This window comes from Mesoplodon bidens, assembly GCF_964165515.1.
Source record: "Mesoplodon bidens genome assembly, chromosome: 6".
In the NCBI taxonomy this organism is placed as follows: domain Eukaryota; kingdom Metazoa; phylum Chordata; class Mammalia; order Artiodactyla; family Ziphiidae; genus Mesoplodon; species Mesoplodon bidens.
In genome coordinates, this window is record NC_138162.1 from 36,672,912 (window position 1) to 36,695,041 (window position 22,130).

The 22,130-nt window shown below is 35.9% G+C and overlaps 1 protein-coding gene across 1 annotated transcript in view; it reads right to left on the bottom strand.

Annotated features, from left to right (window-relative positions):
- SHOC1 (shortage in chiasmata 1) overlaps nucleotides 1-21,052 on the bottom strand; it is an 80,317-nt gene extending 59,265 nt beyond the window's left edge. The window contains exons 1-5 of the mRNA XM_081236783.1: nucleotides 20,884-21,052; nucleotides 17,436-17,516; nucleotides 14,596-14,719; nucleotides 10,560-10,647; nucleotides 2,786-2,970 (exon numbers count right to left, since the gene is read on the bottom strand). Coding sequence (XP_081092909.1) covers nucleotides 2,786-2,970; nucleotides 10,560-10,647; nucleotides 14,596-14,719; nucleotides 17,436-17,480 — 442 coding nt within the window. The 5' untranslated portion in view covers nucleotides 17,481-17,516; nucleotides 20,884-21,052. The remainder of the gene's footprint in view (nucleotides 1-2,785; nucleotides 2,971-10,559; nucleotides 10,648-14,595; nucleotides 14,720-17,435; nucleotides 17,517-20,883) is intronic.
- Nucleotides 21,053-22,130: the final 1,078 nt, after the last annotated feature.

Genomic DNA, 22,130 nt, shown 5'->3' on the forward strand with positions numbered 1-22,130 from the left:
AGATGTAGGAAAACATAAAATTCATTAATAAAATTTTAAATGAATGAGGACTGATAAAATTCAGTCCTCATTCATGATCAAAAGCTCTTAGCAAACTCAGAATAGAAGAAGCTTCCTCAACCCAATAAAGTATGTAAGTTTTTCTAATGTTTCGCCGTTGAAAGTGATGTAAATATTGAAATAATATTTACATCATTTTTAATGGTGAAACAAAGTATTTCCTTTACTATCAAAACAAGACAAGGATGGCAACTATTACTGCTTCTGTTGAACAATGTACTGGAGATCCTAGCCACCACAGTAGTACCAAAAAAGATATAAATGTTGTAAAGGGAGAAACAGATGTCTAATGAAATCATTATCTCGAAGACAGTCTTCCCACGTCCACTGCAGCATTATTCACAATAGCCAACAACCTAAGTGTCTGTTGAGAGATGAATGGGTAAAGAAAATGTGACACACACACACACACACACACACACACACACACACACACAGGGAATATTGTTCAGCCTTGAAAAAGGAAATCCTTCCATTTGCAACATGAATGAAACTGGAGGGCATTATGCTAAGTGAAATAAGTTAGAGAACAACCAAAACTACCACATGGTATCACTTATATACAGAATCTAAAAAAATTTTTTAATTAAAAAATAAAAAGCCAAACTCATGGAAACAGAGAGTAGAATGGTGGTTGCCAGGGGCTGGAACTGGGGTGTGGGGGAAATAGAGAGAGGTTGGTAAAGGGTACAAACTTGCAGTTATAAGTAAATAAGGTCTGAGAATCTAATATATAACATGGTGATTATAGGTGATAATACTGTAGTGTTTAAATTTGCTAAGAGAGTAGAACTTAAGTGTTCCCACCAAAAAAAAAAAAGAAGAAAAAATAAGGTAAATATGTGAGGTGATGGATGTGTTAATTAACTTGATGGTGGGAATCCTCTCATAATGTATACGCATATCAAATCATTACATTGTACACTTTAAATACATTACAATTTTATTTGTCAGTTATACCTCTGTAAAGCTAAAATACATGTGGGTGCTTGATGAAGATAGGGGGCTGCTGCTTTTTATTATAAACATTGAATAACTATTTGACTCTCTAAACTATGTACATGTACAATTTTAAAAAATTAAAAATTTGTATTTGTTTATATATTCCTGGGATGTCTAAAAGGATATTCATAAAAATGGTTACATTTATTGACAAATAATATGTGAATATTATAGAAAAATTAGTACATATCAACAAACCAACAAACAATTAAAAAATACCCACTGTTTTTATGTCTTAAAGAAATATGTTTGGAATTAACTTATAATTTAGTAATAACTATATTTCTTATAAGACAGAGCAAATTTACAGTATCAATTGAACCTCAAAGTATAATACATTCCTTTCAATTTAGACAGTGAGACCAAAGTATCTATAAATCTGGTAGCAATCAATATAACTGCAAGGAAAATAAATGGAATTGCAAATTTAAATTTATAAAGTGATGTCAAATGACACAGGACCCTTAAGGAGATATAGGATATGGACAATTCATATGTATTTGGGAAACTCAAGCATATTTTCATTCGGTGTATAATAGTTAAAGAAGCTTCTGGTTCTAGCTGATGACAGATACTACGAAATTTGCCAATAGATGCTTCTAGCTTGCCACATTAATATAATAACAGCTGTGGTTGGGTAGCCTGTTATTTTTTACAAATCATATCTTTACATGTACGTATATATAATTTGATCCCTACAAAATTGTTTATAAGAAGTTAAAAGAATGAATTAAAAGAAAGAAATTATAGAAGAAAACTGAAAACCACAAACTTTTTAATAACTGTCAAAATTGTACCACTTTTTAAGAGTAGATTTAGACTATGATCAAATCTTCTGACTCCAAATTCAGGCTCTTCCTATTATAGCATACTCTCAAGTTTAGTCTTTAATGCAATCTCTATCTTCTCAAACTATAAGAGGGATTTAACTCTCTCTATATCACACACATATCTACCAACACTAAAAATTTTATACACCATTTATGTATCTACATAAAAACAGCACTAAAAAAACCAAATTATTTTTCATGTTCAAGCTAAAGCATATCTTAAATGATAGTAGCAATTATATAATGGAGACATAAGTTTTTCAATATAAAAAGGGAATAGGTTGTTATACATACAAGAAAGGTAGTTCTCAGCAAGTTTTTACACAGTTGGAAAAATTTATCACCCTCTAGTAAGATGAGAGATTTGGAATATAGTTTGGATAAAATGTATCTTTAATCATTACTTACTGTAAATTTGTAAAAACAGAGTGAACTTCTTGACCTAATACTGCAACTCTTCTATCTCCACTTTGAATTATGGTTTCATATAAATTAGATAAGATTGAAAATCTTTAGCATATTTGGGAAAATAAAATATAACTATCACTTAATAATCTGCTAATTTAATGTTACACCAGACTGCTGTGTCATCAGATCTGTACACAGATGCTAATATCATAGCAATATGTTGTGAGCAACATATGATCAAACCTCTGAGGCTATTCTGAAGCTCAGCACACTTAAACTCCAAAAACAACTACATTTACAAAAAGGGGATTAATATGAAAGAAAATATTTCACTAATGTGAAACTTAGAATTACAATTTTGTGAGTGAATACCCTTAGCAAAATAAAAAATTTTTAAATCCAATAAAAGAAAAAAAATCACCGAAATGAAAATTTGTATATTAGTAAGAAATGTTTTATAACAATGGGAATAACAAATGTTTTACCTTGCTTCTGTTCTTGACGTAATGGATATTTTTCTAAGCAGTTGACAAGTGTAAAGACTTCATTGTAGTCCTTATGGGTATATAAGCTGGCTTCTTCTACTTCAGTTTGGGAGTCTGGGTTTGAACTTGGAACAATTTCCTCAGATTCACAGCTAAGCTCGGTCACCATTCCTGTAACTGTTTTCCTGTGACATTAGAAAATTACTGATTTTGTGTATGTCCTATTTTAAAACATCTTTATTAACAAGTAGTATATGTTCACTGTAGAAAATTATCAAATTCCAACAGATCCAGAGAAAAATTACCCATAGCTCCACCACTCAAGAGATGAATTTTAAAATTTTGTATTTTCTCAATTATTTTGGAATATTTTAAAATAAAAGTGGATTCAAGTACATAGTATTCTGTAACCTGTTCTTCTTCTGCTAAACAATGAAGCATGAGCACATTTATATGTCAATCAATGTACATTGACTTCATTTTTGAGTGGATGAACAAGAACCCATTGTATTGGTAAATAATAATTTATTCAACCAGTTCCCTAGTTTTGGAAATTTAAACTTGTAATTGTTTGCTATTATGAGCAACAATGCAAGGAATATCTTTGTGCACCTGTCTAATCGTTTTCTCAAAATGCAGTTCCTAAAAATGGAAATGATGAGGTTAAAGATACATAGATTTTTAGACTTTGCCATGTATTGCCAAAATGCCCTTGTGCTGGATATTGAATGTCTGCTTTTCCATGTCATTATCCAACATTTTACATTCTGTTCTACAACCTTGGAGACTGATCTCTGTGAACCAGCTAGGCTCCCTTGCTCTGTCTTCTGGTTGCGCTCAACCAGTGGAAGCATTGGCAGGAGATCAAAGGTGGGAAAACAAACAGGTTGAAATATTATTCTTTCCAAATCTTTCCCTCCTGGGCCACAGTTTGGAGAAGTGGCTGCATTCTTCTACCAACAGTTACATCTTTTATCAGACAGCCTCTCTCCCATAGTTGCAGTTCTTACTGTTTTGGTTACTGCTCCTTCAAGCTTAGGGTGGTAACAATTTCCAGCAGTTGTTAGTCCTGGGAACTTTTTTTTTTACTCCCTTGACCCTGACTGTACCTTGCCTGTTTCCTGATTGATCCAGGTATATCTGCCATTGTCTAATCATTGGGGTATTTGGACTTACAAGAGATCTTTCCATGGATTTTTGCAACAGATAAATATATTATTGGCAATTTAGCTACACATTCTGATATACATTTTTTATGATATCCTAAAATATGTTAGCCTTAATAATTCTCTGTACAGACTGAAAGAACCAAAATCAATATAATTCCCCAATGTAATTAGAGAAAAATAATGAACATGTCATACCCAAATCATATATAGAAAAATCTCTAAAGTTTCTGCTTTACTCTTTAAGAAAATACAAGGTACAAGAAAAAATATTTCAACTCACCCAGGTCCATATTACTCAAAAGAACAGTGATTCCTATGTGGATCTTTATAGACTTCTAAATTTAGTGCTTAGATAACTGTTTTTTTTTTTTTTTTTTTTTTCCGGTACACAGGCCTCTCACTGTTGTGGCCTCTCCCGTTGCGGAGCACAGGCTCCGGACGCGCAGGCTCAGCGGCCATGGCTCACAGGCCCAGCCGCTCCGCGGCATGTGGGATCTTCCCGGACCAGGGCACGAACCCGTGTCCCCTGCATCGGCAGGCGGACTCCCAACCACTGCGCCACCAGGGAAGCCCTATATAACTGCTTTTTAAAAAAATAAATATTACTGACAGAGTCAGTACTTTATAAAAATCCTTGGTACTATAGTTTTGAGAAAACCCCATCAATTCTCTTTCCCTAGATATAAGTGAACTGTAAAGAGCAGTATTTCCTGGATCTCCTCCTTGTCCAATATTATCTGTTCTTTGTTCATTGGTGCCACTCCCTCTGCCTAACTTGTAGTGCTGATGTTTCCCAGGCTTCCAGTCTACATTGTCTTTGCTTTCTTTCCATATCATTCTTTTTGAGTAAATTCATCCACTGCAGTTCACTAATTCCTTAACTTAAATGAAATATTTATTGAGTGTCTACAATGTGCTAACACCTCTTTAGGCACTGGGAGTGGAATGGTGAACAAAACAAAGTTCTTACCCTCATGAAGTTTACCTGCTAATGGGACAATAGACAAACATATAAATAAGTAAATAACATAATGTCAGGTGGTGAAAAACTGTTATGAGTGAAATAAAAAGAGATATTAGAACATCAATTAACAGCCAGAGGGTTGACAAAAGGTATATTTTAGAGAGTGTAGTTAGTAAATGGCCTTCTGAGGAGCTACAGCTACCTGAATAATGGTAGGGAGTAAGCCATACAGAGGCTTAAAATAGGGGAGCAAGGTTGGCATAGTCTCTAAGAAAAGCAGAAAGGTCAGGGTGACTGGAATTGAGTACCACTGATGAAATGGATAAACCACCAATAACTGAGACATTTCATGATCTGATTTATGTCTTAAAAAAAAATCACAGGCAAACTCTTAGAAGAAAATATAGGAGTAAATCCTTGTGATTTTGGTTTAGGTAAAGGCTTCTTAGATATGACACCAAAAGCACAAATAACAAAAGAAAAAGTAGATAAATCGAACTGCATCAAAATCTAAAAATTTTGTGCTTCAAAGGATACCACCAAGGAAGTGAAAAGACAATCCACAGGAGAAAATATTTTCAAATCACATATCTAATAAGGGACTTGTATCTAGAATACATAAAGAACTCTTAAAACTCAATAATAAAAAGGCACATAACACAATTTAAAAATGGCAAAGGACTTGAATAGACATTTCTGCAAGGAAGATATACTAAAAGCCAATAATTACATGAAAAGATGCTCAACATCATTAGCCATCAGGGAAATGCAAATCAAAACTACAATGACATGCAATGAGCCACCCACCAGGATGTCTATAATCAAAAAGACAGATGATAACAAGTATTGACAAGATATAAATAAATTGTAACTTCATATACTGCTGGTGGGAATGTAAAATGATACAGCTGCTTGGAAAACAGTCTGGCAATTCCTCAAACAGTTAAACACAAAGTTACCATATGATCCAGCAATTCCACCATTAGAGAAATAAAATCATATGTCTGCACAAAAACTTGTCCACAAATGTTTATAGCATCATTACTCATAATAGCCAGAAGGGGGGAAAAATATTCATCAACTGATGAATGGATAAATAAAATGTGGTATATCCATAAAATGGAATATTATTTGGTCATAAAAAATGAAGTGCTGGGAATTCCCTGGCAGTCCAGTAGTTAGGACTCCATGCTTCCACTGCAGGGGGCAAGGGTTTGATCCCTGGTCAGGGAACTAAGATCCCTCATGCCATGTGGCCAAAAAAAAAAGGGTTGATACATACTACCAAATAGATGAAACTTAAAAACATTATGCTAAGTGAAAGAAGCCAGTCACAAAAGATCACATATTGTATGTGTGATACTGTGATTTATAACATGAGATATATATTTGGTCTTCATATCCGTTTCTGGCACAGATCTCCTAAAGCCATTGGAATTTCCTAAGTGATGAGAGCGATAAAGTTATCTTTGGTTATGTGAATAAGGTGACTTTTGGAAAGCACCTAAGGATGGGGACTGGTTGCCACAAGAAATAATCATGTGACTAGAAGACTGGAACTTTCAGTTCCACCCCTCTGACCTCCAGGGAGGGGAGAGGCTGGAGGTTGAATCAACTGCCAATGACCAGTGATGTAATCAATCATGCCTATGTAATGAAGCCTTCCTAAAGACCCAAAAGGACAGGGTTAAGAGAGTTTCCAGGTTGGTGAACACATGGAGGTGCTGGGAAAGTGGGGTGATGGGAGAGAGTATGGAAGCTCCATGCCCTTTCCCCATGCCTTGCCCTATGTATCTCTTCTATCTGACTGTTCCCTTTTGTAGTAAACTGGTAATCCAGTAAGTAAAATGTTTCTGTAATTCTATGAGTCTATCTAGCAAGTTGATTGAACCCAAAGAGGGGGTTGTTGGAACCTCCAATCTATAGATGGTCAGTCAGAAGCACAGGTGATAACCTTGCAAACGGCATCTAAAGTGTGCGGTGCGAGGGCAGTCTTATAGAACTAAACCCTTAACCTGTGGGATCTGATGCTATCTCCAGGTTGATAGTGTCAGAATTGAGTTGAATTGTAAGACACCCAGCTGGTGTTAGAGCATTGCTTCATGGTGTGGGGAAATCACCACCACCACCCACCCTGCTGGGATTGGTATATGATTTTAGTTAGATTCCATTTAAAAGAAATGTACAGAATAGGCAAATCTGGAGAGGCAGAAAGAAGACTAGTGGTTGTCCGTCCAGGGTAAGGGGGAAAGAATAGGGAGTGATTGCTAATAGGTACAGAATTTCTTTTGTGTTGATGAAAATGCTCTAAAATTGATTGTAGTGATGGTTGTACAACCCTGTGAATATAATAAAAACTGTTGAGCTGGACACTTTATTTTTTAAATTAAAAAAAAATTTTTAAAGATTTTTTGATGTGGACCATTTTTTAAGTCTTTATTGAATTTGTTACAATATTGCTTCTCTTTTATGTTTTGTTTTTTTGGCTGCAAGGCATGTGGGATCTTAGCTGCCCAACCAGGGATCGAACCTGCACCCCCTGCATTGGAGGGCAAAGTCTTAACCACTGGACCACTAGGGAAGTCCCAGAGTTGGACATTTTAAATGGGAGTTATATGGATATGAATTATCTCAATAAAGATGTTATATAAACCAAACCAGAGTATAGGGTGTGAAGTCATACAGACTAGGGTTTGAGGGTTTGAATCCTCACTCCAACTATTGACTAGCTACATGTCTGTGGGCAATTGACTTAATCTGAGTCTTAGTTTCTTACATGTAATGTTGGGATTGTAATACCCATCTCACATAGTTATTATGAGGTGTACATGAACTAAATATATGTGCAATGTCCTGTATTCAACTGCATTCATCTGAATGCAGCAAGCCACAGAGGAATAGAGAATGTTGTTATATGTTCTTCCTCCTGCTCTAGTTGGCCATGAGCTCTGTCCTGGAAGCTAGGAAGCTTACTGCATGGTTCTCCATGATCTTTTTGCATTTTGCCCTTGTCTCCATAATTCAGTAGCCTCAACTCCTCCTTTAGCCTGTCCATTAAGATATCTTCATTTTTTTCAAATTTCTATATTTACCCTAATATGTATTTATTTGTTAGGAATTTAGCATGTCTTTTCAAGTATGCTGGTGGTCTTTTTTAAAAACAAATTAGAATAGTTATTATTTTTATTAGTGCTCTATTGCAAGTTGCATAGCTGTGACTACAGAAGCTAATTTTCCTGTATGCCCTGTTATTTTTAGTGTGCAGTTTTGAAGAACATAAGGTTTTTCAGGACACGTGGCAGAAAATGCCTATATATGTTAAAACAGTATACCAGCAAATTAATAAAAGTAAAAAAACTGAGGTCTTAGAATCAATACTAAGTAACAAAACAGGAAGAAGAAACAGAGGTGAGAAAGAGAGGAAAAGCAAGGTTTAGGAAATCTACGTAGTGCTAAATGATCAGAATGTTTATTCTTAATTTCCATTAGGTAACAAAGCTCCCGAATTTAAAATTAAATTTTGATGTGGGAAATCTCTAAACCTTCTGCTCAATTTTGCTGTGAACCAAAAACTGATCTAAAAAGTAAAGGCTATTAAAAATTAAATTTCACTTCATGAGACAAACTTGAAATTAATGATGGCTAAAACACAAACAAAAAGTCTCCAGGCTAGAAGGTCATGGCTAGTGAGACAGTTTCACAATTCATCAGGGACTGAGGCTTCTTTTGTTCCACTCTGCCATTGGTAGATTTAGTTCTTATCCTGTATACTCCAAGGTGGTTGCTGGAACCAATTGTTACATCTGTATTCTATCAATAACATCAGGAAGGAGAAAAGTGAGGAGAAAGACACACCACTCCCTTTTAAGGACATTCCTCAGAAATTGCATAAGCGTCTTTTGATTATATGCTTTGGGAAGAGCTCAGTCACGTGGCTACAGGGAGGCAGAGAAACATAAATTTTATTCTAGGTGGTGCCACAGATTCCACCTTCTTTGCCATGAACATGATCTTGGTACTGCAAAATGGAGGGTCAGATATGATGGGGTGCCCATTCCTTCAGGGCCTCGCATTTCACTCATACAGGAATCTTTTGTTTGAGCCTGATCATTGCCTTTGTTGAGTAATTATTGCACATTTTTGCCTCTATTCAGACGGGCTGTTTCCTTTGCCTGAAATGCTTTCTCTCAAGTTAGTTTCTCCTTTGTCCAGCTCAAGCTCAGTTCCTACTTCTTTGTGAAGCTGATCTCTTCTGCTTATAAAGGCACAGCCCTACCAATCTAACTCTTAGGGTGAAAAGAAATTTTAGAGAGCATCTTGTATCTTGTAACTCAAAGTAGGCTCCTGGACCAGCAGCTTCAGCACACTTCAGAGCATATTAGAAGTGCAGAATCTCAGGTCCCAACACAGACTGACTGAATCAGAATCTCCATTTTTAATAAGATCCTCAGTGATTCATATGTACATTAAAGTTTGAGAAACACTGACTCATCATCATTATACTGATACAGAAAGTGAGGATCAGAGAGAGAAAAGGAGTTGTTGAGGAGTCAGTACTTGACTTTTCAAATCAAGTCCACATCTTTTATTTCATAGTTTAGAGCTCTTTTTACTACACTTTTCTGCTTCCTCCCTGCTCTAGAGTTTAGTCATGTGATAGATACTTTGCATTGACCTTATACCTTGTGATAGACCTTTTGATGGTCATTTTATATTATCATTTAATTCTTAACATTGTTAATTTTTTCTGCTCATATAATATCTTCCTAACCTGATTTTTAAATTCCTAGATGACAGAAATAGTAAATTGGGCTTCTCTGTATTTAGAGGCTGGACACATTTAAGTTGGTTATTTGTTTCTTTCAAGAGTAACTAAGGAAAACTTAAATTACTAAAACTGGAAATCTGAACAATAACTAAATCCTTCCTGGGTCTGATCAGTACTCTTTGCATGAAGTGAAGCAGCAGAGTAAATTATTTACATTTGCTCTAAAATCTCTACTTTATGTCTACCTGAACATCATAGAATGGGTTAGATGTTCTTCCTCATATTATGCTCTGTGTTCCTATCTCTGGCATTGTACTTCCCACATTCTATTGTAATTATTTATTTATAAATCTCTATTCCCTATTTTCTTGTGTTCTTTGAGAATAGAGACTATCTTATTCATTTTTTATCCTGTATCCAGCATACAGAATGGTATCCAATAAATATCTGATGAATGACTGAACTAATAATAAATAACGTTTTGACAAAGTATGTTAGAAAATAGCCTTAATTTGCATTTCTACTACAGGGATAAAAAGACTGATTTTAATATAAAGGATTTTTTACAGACACTTTCCACCAAAAGTTTACTTATTGTTAAAAGCATAATAGCGTCTTGGCTTTATTTCTGTCTTTTGCAATACAAATGCATAAAAAACTGTTAATATGTGATAAATGAGGGAAAGATAAAAAAGAGGCTGTAAATCATTTCGATTAACCCCTCCTTTGTGGTTCAGACTAGGGCTTGTTTTTTGGATAAAAGAAGAAAACCTGTGAGGATATAAAGGAAAGGATCTTCTCTCTTAGGTGTCTGGAGAATTTACTATTCATCTTCTAGATGTAAAGGGGAAATTTGGGATTAAGGATACATACTTCTCAGGGAACTCCTCCACAAAGAGACTTGATTTCCAATGATCCAAGACTGAGATTTCTGTCATTTCCCTAACTGAAACAGCTGAAACTAGAAAGGAGAATGGTAAATGTTAGCTTCTGGAATTTTCTTTTAAACTTAATACAAGGAAGCCAAACATTCACCTTTTACATTATGGTGTTATCTTTATTTGTTCACAAATGTAATTTTTTCAAGTTATACCAGATTCCAAATACTTAAATAATCATTCTCATTATTACAACCCCCACTTAAAAAAAAAAAAAAAACCCTTTCTACCACAGTCAGAACAATATCACCTGAACAGAGCATCCTCATTTTTACAGCCTCTCTTTTGCTTATACAGCACTACCATCCCAGATAATCCTGTTCAACAGCTCATGTAACTTCTCATAAAGCCTTTATTTACCATTCCAGCTCACTCTGATACATTCCCCTTGAAGGGCCATAATATTGTCAGTGGCACTCACTTCAGTACTTAATCATATACAGTCATAGTTTAAAATTTTATGTGTATCTATAGCTTGTCTCCCAAATTAGACCCTCCGTTCCTTAAGGAGAGGGACCACGTCATATGCTAGTGTCAGAAGCAGCTACTGAGTGAAGAGGCAAAGGACCTGTATTCTACCTAAGTGTTAGCTCTTACTATTCTTGTTACCTTGAACAAGTAACTGAACATCTGAGTCTGTGTCTCACTGAAAATATAAAAGTTTAGTGGTTAAGAGTACAGGTTCTGGGGCTTCACTGGTGGCGCAGTGGTTGAGAGTCTGCCTGCCGATGCAGGGGACACGGGTTCATGCCCCAGTCCGGGAAGATCCCACATGCCGCGGAGCGGCTGGGCCCGTGAGCCATGGCCGCTGAGCCTGTGCGTCCGGAGCCTGTGCTCCACAACGGGAGAGGCCACAGCAGTGAGAGGCCCGCATACCGCAAAAAAAAAAAAAAAAAAAAAAAAGAATACAGGTTCTGGAATCACCCTGCCTAGATACTTATACTGCTACTTATTAACTGTATGATCTTGGGTAAATCTCTTAACCTCTTTCTACCTCAGTTTCCTTATCTACAAATTAGGAACAATAATGGCCTTTTCATAGTGTTGTAAAGATTAAATGTGATAAGACATGTAAATTGCTTAGAATGGTGCCTGACATGGTGTAAATGCCTAATAAATTTTGGTGTTATTGTTATTATTATTTTTAAAAAGAAGAAAAGGAAAAGAAATAGGATAACTCATTTTTTCCTTCTATAGTTTTAGAGAAGCATTTGATGAAAGCTACTCTTTACCTTATTTCTATAACCTGACTGAGACCTTCAATCCACTGACCCTTCCATTTTTTACAATATATTCATCCTCCCTCATGTCCTCACTTCCTTTCTCATACAGCTTAGGTTCCACGGCCAGCCTCATAATCACTTCCTTACAAAGACTCTTAATTCCCTTGCCTCTCTTTCCCTTATACCAACTTAGGAAACCCCCTACTCTTCACTTTGTATATGTACACTAGAACAGCTGAAAATTATTTGGGAAAAAAAAAACCCCAGCCATTCTGAATAAGTTCACTTGAGATTTTGACCATAACTTTTAAATGGGCATCCAACACTGACAGATGATAATGGTAATTCATCTTAATATCCTTCTTAATAAAATTGACTTTCTCATTCTTCAGGAAAACTATTTGACACTACCCCCCCCTCAAATTTTTGATACTCATCCCCCTACCCACTCTCTATGTCCTTGCCTCCACACAAAAAATTAGTATAAATAGAAAAGAACGACCTCATCTTCTACCACCAATTCTAACATCTCACTACCATAAATACCTACAAACCCTGCCTTCCTACCCTATCATAGTGGAAGAACCATCCTGGCTTCTAATACCAACTCCTCCCATTGTGCTCTTGATACTATCCTCTTTTACTAAGTTATCCTTTTTATTTCCTGCATCATCATTTTCTTTCTTTTTACCAAGATTATTTCCATTGGCAGACAAACATTTTATAGTCTCTTTCCTTATCACACATATATTTTTTTAATTCGCACATCTAAAAAAATAAAAGCTTTACCCCATTTCTCCCTTCAGCTAACGCACCTCTATTTTTCTATTTACCGTCATAGCAAAATTCTTCAAAAGAGTTGTTTACAACTACCATCTCACATCCCACTTCACATTCTCTTGTCAACGTACTCTGATCAGGCTTTCATACACAATATTCCAGTGGAACCGCTCTTACCAAGGTCATCAATGATCTACATTTAGTTAAGCTAATGGTCAATACACTATTCTCATCTTACTTGACACTTTAACAGGGACCAATGCTTTTGACCACTTCTTACTTCTTGAAACACTTTCTTCATTAGACTTCTACAACACCACACTCTTCTGGTTTTTCTACCTCACTTGTCCTCTTAGCTGGTTTCACCTTCTATATCAGCCTTTTAATGGTTGGGGTGTTCTACCGCTTTGTCCTAGGTTCTCTGCTCTATCTATACTCATGCCCTCAGTGACTTCATACAATTCTACAAATTAATGTGCAGTCTACATATCAATGACCCCAATTTGAAACTCCAGCTGTGCTCAAGATTAATACAACCAATTGCCTCTTGATGTCTCCACTTAGATGCCTAATAGTCATTTTAACCTGGCCAAAGCAGAGCTATTGACTCCAGCCATGAATTGGCTTCCCCACAAGCCTTTCCCCATCTTAGGAAATAGCACTGCCATCCACCCAGTTGCTCAGGTCAAAAACCTAGAAGAAACTCTTTATTCTTCTTTTTTTTTTTTAACCCTCTCACTGTTGGCTGGACCTCTAAAATAATCCCAATCTCAACCACTTCTCACATCTTTATTACTATAAGCCTAGTCTAAGGTACCATCTTTTATGTAAAGTATAGATTCACCTAGTAGTCTAGATTCTGAAGCATACAGTAGCTTCCTGATTGATTTTCTCGCCTCTACCCTTGCCTCCCAATCCTTACCCCTTCCAACCTCCAAACAACCAGAATGGTTTTTCTAATGCAAAAATCAGGTTATGCCACATTTTCTTAAAACTGTCCAACGACTTACCATATCAGCCATAATATAAACAAACAAACAAACAAACAAACTCCATCTTATGGCCTTCAAAGCCTCATATCTTTCAGAACCTGCCTACTTGTCAGATCTCCCCTTTTTCATTAAGTAGTCACGATGGCCTAATTTTCTGGTCCTTACATACATCAACTTTATTCCTGAGTCAGGAACTTTGCATTTGCTTGAAAGGCTTCTCCCCTATATCTTTTTATGGCTGCTGCCGTCTTATTACTCACATCTCAACTCAAATGTCCACCTCTTCATTGTAGTCCTACCCTAACCATCTTAGGAAATAGCATTCCCTACTCCTGAAATTTCATATAACATTACACTATGTATCTTCTCTATACATTTATCAATACCAAATATTAGTTTACATATTTAATGGTTTTATTGTTGCATCCTCCTTACCTGTCTGAAAACCCACTGAAGGCAGGGACTATTTCTATGTCTTATTAGTAACTGTTCTTAGCACCTGTAATGGTGCCTATACAGAATACAGAGTAAATAAATGTTGTTAACTGACTTGTATCCTCCAGGGAGGCTAGTCTTTCTTAAGTCTATGACATGATAAAAGCAAAAGATGGTATTTGTACATATACATTTAAAAATAGTTTTATATTCAGTGTATTATTACAACTTAAAGTAGCCTTCCTACAGTTGAACAAGATCCTATTATAGTACAACAAACGTTACAATGTTAGAATATTTTAAAACTTCATCACCTACATATCTTTTATTTGTTCTATTCATATCTAGTATAAGCTTTCCAATTCCTTACTTTGTCACCTAAATTCTGTCATAAAAATATTAATTTGTAAACTTCTTGGAATTGTGATATGAATACACTTTTATATAATGAGAAAATCACTGCATTTTCTTAATAATATATTATGCTAAGCTCTGAAATATTTTTAAAAATAGATTTTTAAAAAATAAAATTAAAACATACCTCTTGTCCATGGCCTCCTATATTTATTATCAGTAACTCTTGCAGGATCATTTTCATCTTGATATAAACATGAAGGGATTCGAAGCAATAAAGCATCTCTGCAAAACTTCTTTCTAACTACATTCTATGTAAGAAAGCAAGATTATAAAATCTTTTAATATATAGTGGATTTAAAATACTTATCTGTCAATATTCAGAATATTAAAATTTTCTATTCTTTCAAATTTATATTATTTTTATTTAAAGGTAATACATGCTTACTATAAAATATCTAACACAGAACCACATAACTGAGAAAGTCAAGGTTCCTAGTCATATCAGTAATAGTTTGGTGTATTTTCCTAGATACTTTCTTTTCTAGATTAGGCTAAAATGTGTGTGTGTGTGTGTGTGCATGTGACAAAAAAAAATGGGATCACATCATTTATATACCATTTAGCAATGTGCTGTTTTTCACTTAACAGTATAATATGGCTATCTTAACTTTTGTTTTCTACATCTTTGCACAGTTTCACTTGTGACATCCAGCAAATATGTTACTAATTTTTAAAAAAATCTAATAATTAAACCTTAAAAGGATGTTAAATCAGTTAAGTAAGCTTATAAATCAAAATTCTCTATACTTGGGTCTGCTTTTAGTTTCCTGCTTTATTTCCCATTACTCTTTTTTTTTTTAAATTTTTAATGGCTATAAAGTATTCCCCTTTTTATTTCTTTATATATATATTTTTTGCAGTACGCGGGCCTCTCACCGTTGTGGCCTCTCCCGTTGGGAGGCCCGGGCTCCGGACGCGCAAGCTCAGCGGCCATGGCTCACGGGCCCAGCCGCTCCACCGCATGTGGGATCTTCCCGGATTGGGGCACGAACCCGTGTCCCCTGCATCTGCAGGTGGGCTCTCAACCACTGCGCCACCAGGGAAGCCCCCATTACTCTTTAATACTAACTGTCGTCTTTAAATAGATCAATTACTACCCCGTTAACATTTAGTGGTCACTTCCTCATCAACACTGTGGTCTACACTGTGCCTCTGAAAAATGCCCTGATACTCTTCTCTAGCTATCAAAATTCTATTCATCTTTCAAGGCTCATCTTAAGCAATATTTCCTCTATGAAGCCGTCCCTCAGTGACTCTTAACTTCCCACAGAATTCATTATTCTATGTATTTGGACAAATGATAGTTTCTTGCATTACTTCTCAAGAGTTTTATGTTTGCTGAAGGTATAATAACATATTAAATAAGAGGTCTTCATTATCTAAGAATAGACGGTACAAAGAAAAGCTCAGTTAAAGTAATTTATATAAAATAAGGACCAAAGATTCATAGTAAAAAGGAAAGAAAAGCTTGATTAGAACTTTGTCTAAAAAATGAAATAAAGTTATAAAAATTAAAATTTATATTTAATGAAATTTTGTTCATAGTTAGCTTATATTTATAACTGATTTTTTGTCATTATTTCCCTCAAAACTGTATTATATGATGATATTCATGATACTAGTCATTACTTCACCTTTGATCATAAATATTTCTAGAAAATATTTGAGGATTTAATCAAATTTTCCCAAGGCATCTCTGACTCCTTTGATATTCAAACCATTCTCTTTCTCTTGTCTGTAATCTGGTCTAATTTTGTAAAATCTTCGTCTGATAATAGCTTTACCTGTTATTTGAGTGGTTCTTCAACACTGTTTTCATGAACTTTACAAAACCCAGTATCTTTTGCAAGATTTGCCATTGATTAGTATATTTGTATTGTATCATGGCAAGAAACTAAGATACCAGCAGTGAGGATTCAAATATCCTCAAAAGTTTGAGGATGTTTGAGTATAGACTAATTTTGCAAGTGGATAATACATTCATAAATATTTGTGTAACAATGACCTCTGATTCCCTATCACATATGTGTTATAATGATACATTTGCCTTCCTCGGTTATGAGGGAATAAGAAAACCTGAAGATACTTATATACCTTTTTTATTTCCTATAAAATATAACACAGTTTTAGTTATAGTGGAGCAATTTTTTTCCTGATAGATGGGGGTCAAGGTTATAAAGAAAACCAAAATTTAACTTGTTAATTAAGATCATAAGAACTATGAACTGTTGTGTGACAACTATTCTAATTAGTTTCTTTTTTCTTTCTTTTTTTTTTGCTGCACGACATGCAATATCTTAGTTCCCCCACCAGGATCGAACCCATGTCCCCTGTATTGGGAGCACAGAGTCTTAACCACTAGACTGCCAGGGAAGTCCTTAATTAGTTTCTTAACAATGTGCCTGGTTTGAATTTCAGCTATGTACAAGCTATTTAATTTCTCTAGACACCATTTTTCTAACCTGTAAAACTGTAAAACCTGATAAGATAATAGTATCTTCCTCATGGAGTAGTTATGATCATCAAAATGACATAATCCATCAAAAGAGCAAGAGATCAAATGATATAATCCATCAAAAGAGCGAAGTATCCGGCCCATAGTAAGTGGCCAATACATACTGTTATTGTCATTTTATCATAAAGATAACTGGGATTGCTTTTTCCCCACTCCTCTCAAGATCACTCAAGATCATTCATAAAAGCAGTCCAAACCTGTCAAGAGTTTCTATATTTTTTCCTGCTGACAGCTTCAAATTCATGTTAAATTGTCAATAATTTCCTTCCCAAAGTAGCATTTTTAAAGTATATTAAAAGTGGAAAGTAATTTTAAATGAATTTCAAAGTAATTAGACTAAGGATTACTCTAAGGACTACAGAAAAATAATCATAATCATATAGTGAATGTAGATAACACTTTTATATCATAATTTTTAGTAAACAGGTAGTGATCCAGTAACACTCTACCTCATATGAATAGTCTATGGCGCAATATTTGAATGCTGGAAACATGTCTTCTTTCTTTGGAAGCAGTACAAATTTCAACGTCTGGAAATATAAAAATTAAAAGTAAATGTTGGTAAAACAGCAAAGCCAGGAGCAGAAAACCATCCTTAATCACAAAACATTGGTTCATTCATTTTTAAAAAGACTCTGAATGATAAAAATTTAACTATGGGGCCTCCCTGGTGGCGCAGTGGTTGAGAGTCCGCCTGCCGATGCAGGGGATACGGGTTCGTGCCCCGGTCTGGGAGGATCCCATATGCCGCGGAGCGGCTGGGCCCGTGAGCCATGGCCTCTGGGCCTGCGCGTCCGGAGCCTGTGCTCCGCAACGGGAGAGGCCACAACAGTGAGAGGCCCGCATACCGCAAAAAGAAAAAAAAAAAAAAAAAAAAAAAAAAAAAAAAAAAATTTAACTATGAAAATAACATTACTGTGATTTAAATCTAATATGAAAATAATATATATTGGTATAAAATTGTTCATATATTTTTCACACTATTTTATCCATACAACTCCTAGTTGGTGGATTGCAATATATTTAATGTGATCATTTTGTTGCAAAAGAGGCTGGGGTTCACAAGACTGATAGAGTGATTTTCTCAGGATAACTATTTCCTAAGTGGTCTCGAAATCGAATAACCAAGGGCAAAACTGTGCTGAAGCAGTGGAGTAGGATTTGGAAAATTCCACTCTCTTAGAAAATAAAAAGCCTGAGTTAGAATTCCCTACTAGCTCATTTGGAATAAAGCAACTATGGTATATTATTTTTAGGTCATTGGGTCATTATCAGTAAATCAACAAATTCACCTAACAAAGTAAATTTTTTTTTCTTTTCCATTATGGTTTATCATAGGATACTGAATATAGCTCCCTGTGCTATACAATAGGACCTTGGTGTTTATCCATCCTATATATAATAGTTTGCATCTGCTAGTCCCAGATTGTCTCAATAAATTTTGAATGCTGAATGAGTCCAAAATGGTTCTCATTTACGTGAGAATCAGAGGAATTACAGCTTAGAATATTTACTCTAGGACACAGTCCAGTTTATCAGAAAGTTCTTAGCATTTTGATCAATCATTTAAAATGTTTTTGGGAATTCAGATATAAACTAGAAGTTTTCATACAGTAGTAGTTTGTCAGTAAGCTTTCAGTGAATGAAATATACATTTTAATCCAAATGGTCTTGCCTTAGTTTCATTATCATTTAAAATCTGTTTGAGGTTTACCTATTTCCAAATAGTAAAATTGCTCTCCAGAAGAACTGAAGATCTCATTTACATTAATTGGCTATGAATCTATTCCTATTTTCAGTTATCATCAAGTGAACATTCTTAACTACTCGATTACTGGGTTAAAAATCTAAGTGCAAACTTCTTAATATAGAGCACAATTATTTTATTTCACTAATGAATCAGAAGACATTTTGGATATTATAATAAGCATTCCAATGAAAACAAACCCAATAAGTTATATGAAAACTTTTTAATGCTGTTAGATTCTGTGATATCAACAAATGTGGGGAACACATAGTGTTGGTGCCCTCTTTCACTCTTACTTAATGCCAGCATAAGCATCTTCTAACTGGTGATTACTTCTCTGGAAATATTTCCAATCATTGTACTTCCATACCTTTTCCATACAGAGTATCACTGATCTTTGAAGCAAATATTGATTCTAGAATTTCTACTTCTTGATATTGCACTTTCAGGAAAAATTATCTGAATGTGCCCGATAGTAGAAAAAGTTAAAAATCAACCAACTCTACCTAGTAAATCCATTCAGTTTATTGTCAGCGTTTATCTTAAATTTTCCTTTCTTGTGAAGCCTAATATTCTATCAGCTTTGGATTCATCACTCTCATCAACTACCTTAAACAATAATTACTGTTGTATTGAAGTTAATCATTTAAATTCATGCTAAATGTCTAGTACTTAAATAAGATACCGGACATCATATACATTCATAAAATTTCTTTCATCTGTCAACTGTATTTCATTGCATTACAGATATTTGAATCCATCTCATAGCGGTGGGTGGACAGGAAGAGAGAGAAACTGGCCTTACTTCTAAAATCCAAGACAAGGGGGAAAACAAGCAAAATCATGGTTAGAGAGAAGGTATCTTAAAATAATCAACTTCTGAATTGCAGCAATTCCTGAAATAGTTTTCCTTACATATTCCTAAAAATTTTATTGCTCCTGTGCTACCTCCTGACAGGACTCTGTTGGGTCAGAATAGAAATGCATACAAATCATTAGGTCAGGCTCTTATGCACAATGCTAGAGAAGTTAGGTTTCCCAAGATTTTTTAAACCCAGCTTTATTGAGGCAGAATAGATACAATAAAAATTGTATCTATTTACAGCATACAAATATAAAATGGAATATTATTCCCAAGGTCACTTAAGATCACACAGAGGTGAGTGTGGATTGCAGACTTCCCATCTCCTTCCACCAGCCTCAGGCATCGGGAGATTTCTTCCCTTCCTCACTTCCTTTCACAAAAACCACACTTTCACCATTGTCAAATCGCAGAGGAGGTAAGGTTCACGGATATTCTCAGATTGTTTAATCTATGCAACCTAATTAGTGGCTAGAAATCCTATTGGCCTTTCTGTTCCCTTCACACCCTCTATTCTTGCCCAATTAGGTTAGGTGGGCTCTGGTTCTGGGGTCTTGTCCCCACAGAACCACATCAGCCGGGCCTCACTAATCTGTTTTCTAGAGATTTCGGAGCCGCCATACTCTAGCCCCAGCCCGACCTTTTCTTCCCCTCAGCTCAAGAACACCTTACCTCCCTCCTCTCTCCAGCCTTCAGTGTTTTTACCAGAGGTGAAATCGCGTCCTCTCGCTCTTCCCAGGAGAAAATTCCCGCCCACTGGGCACGTGACCTCTGACCTTAAGCTCAGTGCTTTCATTGGCCAGCCGGGCCAGGCGTCACCCCACCCCGCCCTCTTGCCCCGCCCCTCGGGATGAGGGCACTTCCGTCTGCGGTAGCCCACATCCTGGGACGCCCAGGCAGGAGACGGCCCGAGCACGTGATGTGGTCAGCGCCGAGGTTCTCACGGGTGAGCAAACCTTCGCGGCACAGGGTGGACGGTTACCGTGGGGATGGTGGCGGGAAGCTCGGAGGAGCTGGTGTGAAAAGTCGCGACGGCCACAGGAGTCTGAAATTCTTTGGTGTGGCTGCGCCGAATGCGGAGGGACCAGATGAGGACAAGGGCAGAGGCGTGCCAGAGGGCAGATGAGAGGATTTAGCAGCCAGATTCAGGGGCAAAGGAAAACAAAAGGGAGGAGGCAAACGTGACTCCAGACAGGTTTGGCTAGGTGATGGTCGTGCCTTGGCAGAAGAACCTTCGAGGAGGGGCAGGAAAAGGACGAGTTAGACTGGGGAAATGCAAATTGTATACCTTGATCACAGCCGCCCTTTCACCGACAGACTCATTTAGGAGTCCCTAGATCCACCCGAGAAGGAAGGAGACTTGTCTCTTTCTTTCCATTTCCTAACTCCTGCCTTCCTGACATAGCTTGGCCTTTGATTCCTTCCCAGAGGATTGCAAGAAGTAACCTAGACTTATTTATTTTACTAACACGTGGATTTCTTTCAAGTTAATTATTAACGAAATTCTAATTATGAAACTCAGTGGTTAAGCCACAGTAAGTTACCTACTTCATTCTACGTTGTAGAGGTTTGTGCAGTTTGCTACAGCGATAACGGATTTTATGTTTAGCAAGAATCAGTTGTAAAGGTGTTTATCTGGCATTGAGGTACATTAATTATTCTGTGTTCTTGGATGTATACCTTTTATTAAACCAATTTTAATTTAATTTTGCAAAAATTACAAAAGTAACACGAAGTAGTTATACTCATCCTAACCAGTAAAACCATCCCAAGATGGATACAGAAAAAGTAATCTCTGTTACCACCCCAACTCCCAGGTAGATGATGTTAACAATCTGGGGTGTATCTTTTCACACTTTCCTGCATGTTCATACAAATTTATACAGGTATGCATGCACAAAATAGTTTGGCCAATTATATAAAAATGGGTCACTTTTTTCCCTCACTAAACAATACATCCTGAGCAACCTTCCAGATCAAGACATACAGATTTAACTCATTTTTAAACAGCCACATATTTCATAGTAAGGATGTGCCATAATTTATCCAAACTTTCTACTACTGATGGATTTTAACAGATTGTTTCCAGTTTTTTTACCTTGAAAATAATACTGCAGTAAGAATTCTTGGACATATGGCCTTGAATATTATTGCTGTTATTTCTATGGTATATATTTGTGTTTTTTTGCTGACTCACATAAGTGAGAGCATTTCAGATTTAATAGATACTGCCAATTTACCTCCCCCAAATTTATGCATTTTATGTTAACAGTGCCTGAGAGGAACCATTTTCCTGAATACTCAACAGAAATGAATATATTGCTCTTTAAATATTTTTGCTGATCTGATACGTGAAAAATACTATCTTGTTTTAATTTGCATTTCTCTGATTGCTGCTGAGATTAAGCACTTTTTAGAAGTTTATGAGCCCTTTGGATTTCTTCTTCCAGGAACTAATTGCCCAGGGATTGTGTTTGTGTGTGTGTATGAGATCAGGCAATTTTTCTATTGAGTAGGTTGTCTTTTTGAAGATCT